The sequence below is a fragment of the Xyrauchen texanus genome, chromosome 4 (assembly GCF_025860055.1).
Source record: "Xyrauchen texanus isolate HMW12.3.18 chromosome 4, RBS_HiC_50CHRs, whole genome shotgun sequence".
NCBI classification, from domain to species: Eukaryota; Metazoa; Chordata; class Actinopteri; order Cypriniformes; family Catostomidae; genus Xyrauchen; species Xyrauchen texanus.
Genome location: NC_068279.1, coordinates 48931004 through 48939779, shown reverse-complemented (window position 1 = coordinate 48939779; position 8776 = coordinate 48931004). Strand labels below are relative to the sequence as shown.

Genomic DNA, 8776 nt, shown 5'->3' with positions numbered 1-8776 from the left:
ACTAGTAGTTTGCTTGAACTACACCCTATAGTGGCCGTATAGCTTTAGAAGACATTAATTTAACCGCTAGAATCATATAGATGATGTTTATGCTGACTGTCTGTGATTTTTGGAGATTCAAATATTGGATCACCATCCACTTGCATTTTAAAGACCTACTGAGCTGAGATATTTTTAAAATTTTCTTCAAATGTTTTCTGCTGAAGAAAGTCATACACAGCTGAGATATCATGAGGGTGAGTAAATTAGAGAATTTTCATTTTTGGGTGAACTATGCCTTTAAACAAAGGAACAAAACCCATTTTGAATTATTAATTTAGGTCTGTATTTTATAATTTAGTCAAGACACTTTTATTTGTACAGCGCTTTTCACAACACACATCGTTTCAAAGGAGCTTTACAGAAAATCATGTATTAACAAAAAACATTATCTGTAATATCTATAAAGTCTTAGTGGTCATTGTGTAGTTTGATTAAATATGTTTGTAAATTGTATATACAAATTTAATAATAATTGTATTTAGAATCCCAGTGAGCAAGCTGAATGTGACTGCGGCAAGGAACACAAAACTCCAGAAGATGTTGGTTAATGGGAGAAAAACTGTGGGTGCCAGTTCCCCTCTGGCTAACATCATGAATATAATGCCAATATTAGTCATTTGTGTGCAGTGCAAGTCATGGTTTAAAATTTGTAAACTAAGTAAGTGTTAACGTCCAGTGTTTAAAAACATATTTTTAATGAACTTTAAGATTAATGACTAATGTCTTTGAAGTCTATCCTGGATTAACTACAGATGTTCCCATAAAAGCAATTATCCTTTGTTAACTGGCTGATGAAGGCTTTTGTTGGCAATAAATTGATAGTCAATGTATTCCATTTCAAGAGTGCAGTCCATCAATAGACAAAGGTGATGCAGGCAGAGATCAGTGAGGTCCATCCTAATCCAAGGTTTAGACAGTGGCATATGAAGTATCCAATGTCTTACAGTTGGAGTTGGCATCAGTTCATCCTCTGAAGTCCCTCGTAAAAGACTGAAGTGATGTCTGGCTAGCACGGCTGTTGTTTGTCATTGTCACTCAGTTACAAGTAGCAGTGGAGTTGGATCTGTCTGGCTCTGGTAACCTCAGGATATGAATCCCAAGGTTGAGATATTTAAACAAATAGAATAATATTAGTAAATGCCAAATCAAATTTGATGCAGAGTTATTGATCATGATAGATGTTTCTGGTTCCCGCAGACCTAACTAAATAAGCCTAATTGTGAATTGATAGATGAGCCTTTATTCTAGACTTAAACTGAGTGTGTCTGCATCCCGAACAGTGTTAGGGAGACTATTCCATAGTTTATGAGCCAAATAGGAAAAGGATCTACCTCCTTTTGTGGATTTTGATATTCTAGGAACTATTAACAAGCCAGAATTTTGTGATCCTAATGAACGTGATGGAATATAGCATGTCAGAAGGTCACTTAATTACTGTGGAGTTAGACCATTCAAATCTTTTAATGTAGTTAACAGAATTTAAAAATGAAAAATGTTAAATTGTTTATCTTGGGTCAAACATTTTGTGTAGTCTTCCACAAGCTTCTCACAACAAGTTACTGGAATCTTGGCCCATTCCTCCAGACAGAACTGGTGTAATGGTGACAGATTTGTAAGCCTCCTTGCTCACACACGCGTTTTCAGTTCTGCCCACATATTTTCTATCGGGTTGAGGTCAGGGCCAGGCTTTGGGATGGCCACTCCAATACCTTGACTTTATTGTCCTAAAGCCATTTTGCCACAACTTTGGAGGTATGCTTGGGGTCATTGTACATTTGGAAGACCCATTTTCGACCAAGATTTAACTTCCTGACTGATGTCTATTTCTTCAATATATCCACATAATTTTCATCCTCATGATGCCATCTATTTTGTGAAGTGCAACAGTCACTCCGGCAGCAAAGCACCCCCACAACATGATGCAGCCAATCCCATGCTTCACAGTTGGGGTGGTGTACTTTAGCTGGCAAGCCTCACCCTTTTTCCTCCAAATATAACAATAGTCGTTATGGCCAAACAGTTCAATATTTGCCTCATCAGACCAGAGAATATTTTTCCAAAAAGTAAGATCTTTGTCCTCATATGCACTTGCAAACTGTAGTCTGGCTTTTTTATGGCAGTTTTGGAGCAGTGGCTTAATTAGATACTTGTCTACCTGTTTCCTCCAGCACCTTCACATGGTCCTTTGCTGTTGTTCTGGGATTGATTAGCACATTTTGCACCAAACTATGTTCATCTCTAGGAAACAGAATGCATCTCCTTCCTGAGTGGTATGATGACTGCATGGTCCCATGGTGTTTATACTTACATACTATTGTTTGTACAAATGAACGTGGTACCTTCAGATGTTTGGAAATTTCTCCCAAGGTTGAACCAGACTTTTTTCCTGAGGTCTTGGCTGATTTCTTTTGATTTTCCATAATGTCAAGCAAAGAGTCACTGAGTTTGAAGGTAGGCATTCAAATATATCCACAGGTCCACCTCAAATTCAGTACACCTCCTATCCGAAGCTAATTGCCTAAAGGCTTGATATAATTTTCTGAAATTTTCCAAGCAGCTTAAAGGCACAGTAAACTTAGTGTATGTAAACTTCTGACATTTTTTCTGACAAAAAAAACATAAAAAAACCTGTTTTCTTTAATCAAAGGGGGGTTCGACACTATCAAGTGTGCTAGAGAAGATTTTATTTATATTTTTTGTTATCACATCAAGTTCTTCTATAGTTTTCGGCTTACTGATTATGTGAGACAATTCTGGAAGATTATTAGTTGACGCTATCTTTAATGGTCAAAGAATTGATCTACCTGAACGATAGCGTGGTGTAGATTGAATGACATTAGCTGATCGCAGCAAACAAGAGACAAGTTAAGGTTCTGAGATGTCATAGCTCTGCGGTAGAATTTCTATAGTATCAACATCAACTCCATATGACAGAATTAAATCTAACGTATGATTATGGCGATGAGGTGGTCTAGTCACATTTTGTCTGACTCCAAGAGAGTTGAGAATATTGATAAACGTTAATCCCAAAGTGTAATTTTCATTATCTATGTGAATGTTCAAGTCACCAACAATTAATCAATTCACCTGGGAAACCAGAGTACGGCCCAGGTAATCTATACACTGTAGCAAGGGCAAAAGACGACAGAGATTTTTTATTTATATCTGACTGTGTCACATTAAGCATTTTTAGTTCAAATGACTTAAACTTATAACCTGTCCTCTAAGTAACACCAAAAACTTCACTGTAAATTATAGCAACACCTCCTCATCTACCCTTCAGACAAGGCTCATGTTTATAACAATAACCTGGGGAAGTAGATTCATTTAAACTAATATATTCATCTGGTTTAAGCCAGGTTTCAGCCAAACAGAGCACATCCAAACTAAATGTAATAATTTCATTTACAATGAGTGTTTTGGTAGAAAATACATTTTATGATTAGTAGCCCTACCTTTATATTTATTTAGATGTTTGATCTTAAACAAATGTATTCTTAATGATTTAGTGTGTTTTGTGTTTGGTAGTTCAGGAATGGACATAGTCTTTTTATGATATCCAAGTGATCTATGTGTTGTAGTTTATGTGACCTGTGTGACGCCTCAAGGCAGATAGCAGATGTTCGGATTAACCCGTTTGTCTGCTTTGTCTGACCTGGACCCCAGGTAGTCAATTACTTTCACTATTAAGACTATGAGCCCAGTTACTAGAGAGGAGAGAGGCACCTTCCCTGGAATGATGGAGTCCGTCTCTCTTTAGCAAGTCAGGTCTACTCCAAAAACTCTTCCAATTGTCTATAAATCATATGCTATTCTCCAGACACCACTCAGACATCCAGTCGTTCAGTGACACTAATCTACTATAAACCATGCAGGGTTCCCACAAGCATGGAAGGGGCCAGAGCATATTACAGTGTCTGACATTGTTTTTGCAAGTTCACACACCTCTTTAATATTATCTTTAGTGATCTCTGACAGTCGAAGCCATACATCGTTACTGCCGATATGAATAACAATTTTAGAAAATCTACTCGATTCTCGATTGGAAACCGTTATAACCATGTCCACTTTAGTGGCATGCAGCTATATATATCTGAAATACTAGGAGGGGCCCACCAACTAAGAAATTAATGCTGCGAAATCTTAATATTTCCAAGTGTATAGCCAACAAAACTATAAAGACAGGAATTAACTTTGTAAACCTTTATATAGGATTTAGAAAATCCAGCAGAAATAAACAAAACAATATATTTATATGAACATAAATTTAAAGGAAATCAGTCCAATGAATGACAGCAGTATCCACACAGATGTTCTGTAAAATAAGACTTAATCAAAAATGGAAAAGGAATGACAATGAAAATAAATAAAATCTAAACTGATCAGTTCAAGGTTGTAGTTTAGTGATGATGCTCAAGTCCCAATAGTCCTTCAAGTGCTCTTCCACATCTCCAAGAAAAACAAAACAGCCCACAGAATCACATTCTTGTAGTTAGGATATTTGATAACCCACAAGATAATGTAGTGAGAACAATCCATCGGGTAGAAATCACTTTAACCAAATCATTACAGCCTTAGCAACTCATCTGGATCCAAACCCCAAAAAATAGAAAGTAACATTTAAAGAGTCCATAGATTGATCTGGAAACACGGTTTCTCAACCAGGACTCCAATAAGTGTTGCTGGAGGTGCTAGGATAACCCCATGCTTCCCTCTTCCAAACAAACTGACTCCTCCTTCTTCTACCCGTTTTAAATACCAGAGGTTCTGACGCTCATGCGCCCCCTAGTGGCAAGTATGAAAATAAACACCAATGTAACAGCTAACACTGTTACATACCCCTCTCCTCAGAAGGAGATTTGCCATAACCATGACAAATCTTAAGATTTTGTACATGATACGTTTCAGTACTGTCTGTATCAGAAATAAAAGAAACAGAATAATTAACAGGCCCTAACTTTTTGTTAATTTTTGCAGGCCCTTTCCACTTAGCAGACAGCTTAGCCATGAACCCTTCGTCAGCTCTAGATAAAGGATGTGTCCGTACCCAAACCACATCCCCCTCTTGGAAATGCACTGGCTTCCGATGCTGATCATAGTATCGCTTTTGTTTAGCTTGGGCTCGGTTCACATTCTCCTTCACTATAGTAAGGAGTTCTTGTTGTCGATCAAGGATGGGATATGCAGGGTTATTAGGGTCAGGCGGTTTATGTAAAGCTCTCTCCATTGGACCTTTTAATTTTCGTCCGAGCGCTACCTTAGCAGGGGTAAAACCTGTACTTTCGTGGGAGGCTGTATTAATAGCAAACCTGAATTCAACAATCCATCTATCCCACAGCTTATGGTGGTCTCCGACGTAAGAGGCCATCATGGTCTTCAGGTTTCTATTGACTCTCTCCGTCAGATTAGTTTGGGGATGGTAGGCTGTGGTCAGTTTTTGAATGACTCCCCACTGCTTACACACCAGGCCGAGAAGTTGAGAGGTGAATTGTGCACCACGATCTGAGACCAGGTAGGCTGGCGTTCCCCATCTGGTAAATATCTCCTCTACCAGAATTCGAGCTATCTGCGGTGTTTTAGCTGACCTTAGAGGAAACATCTCCACCCACTTGGAACAATAATCCACAATTACAAGTAGATATTCGTTTTGTTTGACACTTTTTGGAAAAGGCCCCATGAGATCGATGCCCATCATGTAGCCAGGTCCAACAATAGGTGTAGATTGCAGATAACTGGATAATTTTGACATGGATGGTTTGTATTTTTGACAGACTTGGCATTCTTTACAATGTTTCCAAACATCAGCTCTGATAGTTGGCCAGTATACAGTTTCCAATAGTCTGAGCAAGGTCTTGAGTTTACCCAGGTGTCCACTAAGCGGATTGTCATGAGCATAATGAAGAAAAGCTTGACGATGGACAGATGGAATAACAAGTTGAAGTTTTTGACCTTTTCGTCCATCTGGAACACTACGGAATAGAAATCCATTTTCTGTTACATAATGAACTCGGGAGGTGTCTTGTGGGGTCTGAGATGGTACTTCGGAAACCATTTCCTGTATTTCTGGGTCATTGTTCTGAGCGATGGCTATCTGTGATAAATCTACTGGCATACTGACTGGTGGTGAGATGGAATTAGACGCTTGAGCTACAGCAATGATGTTAGGTGAAATAGGGAGGCTTGGAGCTCTGGATAAAGCATCAGTTACCACATTACACTGACCTTTTCTGTACTTAACAGTGAAGTGAAACCCTTGGAGTCTTATGGTCCATCTGATGAGACGCGATGATGGTTTGGGGTGTTGAAATGCCCATGTCAATGCAGCATGATCAGTTAATACCTCAAATAGTCGTCCTTCGAGATATGGCCTCCATTTCTCCACTGCCCACACCACTGCTAGGCACTCTTTCTCAGATACAGAATATGACCTTTCTGCCCCTCTCAGTAGTCTGGATGCATATGCAATAACGTGTTCTTTCCCTGCACATTCTTGTGTAAGAACGGCTCCCAATCCAATTTCACTGGCGTCTGTTTGAACTCGGAATGGTTGAGTGAAGTCAGGGGAGGTAAGAACGGGAGCTTGCATTAAGTCTTGTTTGATAAGATCGAGTGCATGTTGGCACTGATCTGTCCAAATCCAAGTAGAGTTTTTTGTTTCAAAGCATGAAGTGGAGCAGCCTTCTCTGAAAATCTGGGAATGAACCGATGGTACCAACCAGCCATACCCAAAAAACGTTGAACGTCTTTAAGAGACTGTGGAATGGGAAATGAACTAACTGCTGACACCTTTGTGGGATCAGTTTTGATTCCTTCTCTTGAAACAACATGGCCTAAGAATGTAAGAGATTTTTGAATGAAATTGCACTTTTTGAGGTTGAGAGTGAGACCTGCTTTGTGGAAACAATTAAAGACTTGTTGAAGGTGTTGGAGATGGTCTTGCTGATTTTTGGAATACACCAAGACATCATCAATGTAAACCATACAACATTTACCTTTCAACTCCCGCAATACATGTTCCATGAGTCTCTGGAAAGAGGCTGCTGCATTTTTCAGTCCAAAAGGAAGACGCAGAAATTCATATAACCCAGAGGATGTGATAAAGCCTGTTTTTTGAATGCTATCCGGCTCCATTTCCAATTGCCAATAGCCACTCTTTAAGTCCAGTGTAGAAAACACAGATGCCCCATGTAATGACTCTAAGATGTCCTATATTTGTGGCATTGGATATGCATCAAGATGAGTTTTGGCGTTTAACCCGCGGTAGTCAACGCAGAGTCTTGATCCTCCATCTTTTTTCTGTACCACTACCACTGGCGATGCCCATGGAGAGATAGATGGTCGAATGATTTTCTTATCAAGCAGCTCCTTGATTTGACCTTCAACAAAACTCTGTTTTTCGATGGAAACCTTGTATGCTCTCTTTCTAACAGGTAGTTCATCTGTGGTGATGATACGGTGCTTGACCAAGTTGGTATATCCAATTTCCTGGTTACAAACAGTAGGCTAGCTCAACATCAGATTTTCCAGGTCTTGCTGTGTCTGCTTATCGGTGTCTGCTTTTTCCGAGAGTTGGTGTATAGAATGGAGTACTTCATCACTGCAAAGCTGTAAAGGTATGGCAAGGTAAAAGTTAATGGTAAAATGAATGTCCTGATGAAGGAATGGAAAGAAGACTGGTGTTTCAGCACCTTCTATATGAGAAAATCCATACTGAGCATTATTGAAGTCCAAGACCATTCCTGATTTCAACAGAAAAACCATGCCCAGTATAATGGGTACTGTTAAATCACTGTCATTCATTATATACAGGGTAAGCTCTACTGGACAACCCTGCACTTTACTCTCCCACATCACCATTCCAACAGCGGTTTGGCGTTGTCCGTTGGCTAAAAGGAAAGCTTGTCCTCCACCAGGTAGGTATACTTCTCGTCGGCCTAACTGTTTCCAACATGACTTTTGGATAAGTGACAAAGTACTGCCAGTGTCCACCATAGCAGTTACATGCGTGTCTTGTAGGGTTATGGGAATGATAAGATTTCTGAAGATTTCTCTTCTTTTGCTCATCCCCATTTATTTGACTCCAGTATTTTTTGGACTCAAAAAAATCTTGTTCTATCTGTGTACCTACTTTTACAAGTTCTCCTACATCTTTTATATTGCTACGTAGCAAGCTAGCAAGCCGTGGATTACAGTTACGTAAAATAGCTTGCACCACCTCTTTTTCTAACATGTCCTTCTTCCATCTCAAGCAAAGAGCTCGATAGTGAAAAGCAAAGTCTCTGAAACTTTCTTTTGCTCCTTGTCTCCTCTCCATCAGTTTCCTTATTGCCAACTCTTCATAATCCTCACTGAGAAAAGACTGCAGAAATAATTTTTTTAATTGCTTCCAGTCACAGATATTCCCTTTCTCCGTCATCCACCAATCTTTTGCAGTATGTTTAAGTACAGCAGTTAAAGAAGCCAAAATTTCACTATTCTTCAAAGGTCGAACAGCGAAATACTCCTCACATCGTTCGATGAATAAGACAGGATCTTCGTCCGGGCTATTGCTGAAACTAGGGAACTCAATTTTGACTGGTGGGTTGTACTGATTTGCACTGTCCATGACGGTTTGAGTATTTGACTGAAGACTGTAGGTTCGATCCCTGAAGGATCTGTGAACAGTACTGGTATTCATGGGCTGAATTGGGGTGGACATAAAAGGCTGAAAAGATTGTAATCTCTGATCCAATTG

General features: G+C 39.3%; 1 protein-coding gene across 1 annotated transcript in view; it reads right to left on the bottom strand.

The window, feature by feature from the left end:
• The window catches only part of LOC127641568 (uncharacterized), a 23260-nt gene extending 16632 nt beyond the window's left edge, over nt 1-6628 (bottom strand). The window contains exon 1 of the mRNA XM_052124578.1: nt 5323-6628. Within this exon, the coding sequence (XP_051980538.1) occupies nt 5323-6628 (1306 nt within the window). The remainder of the gene's footprint in view (nt 1-5322) is intronic.
• Nucleotides 6629-8776: the final 2148 nt, after the last annotated feature.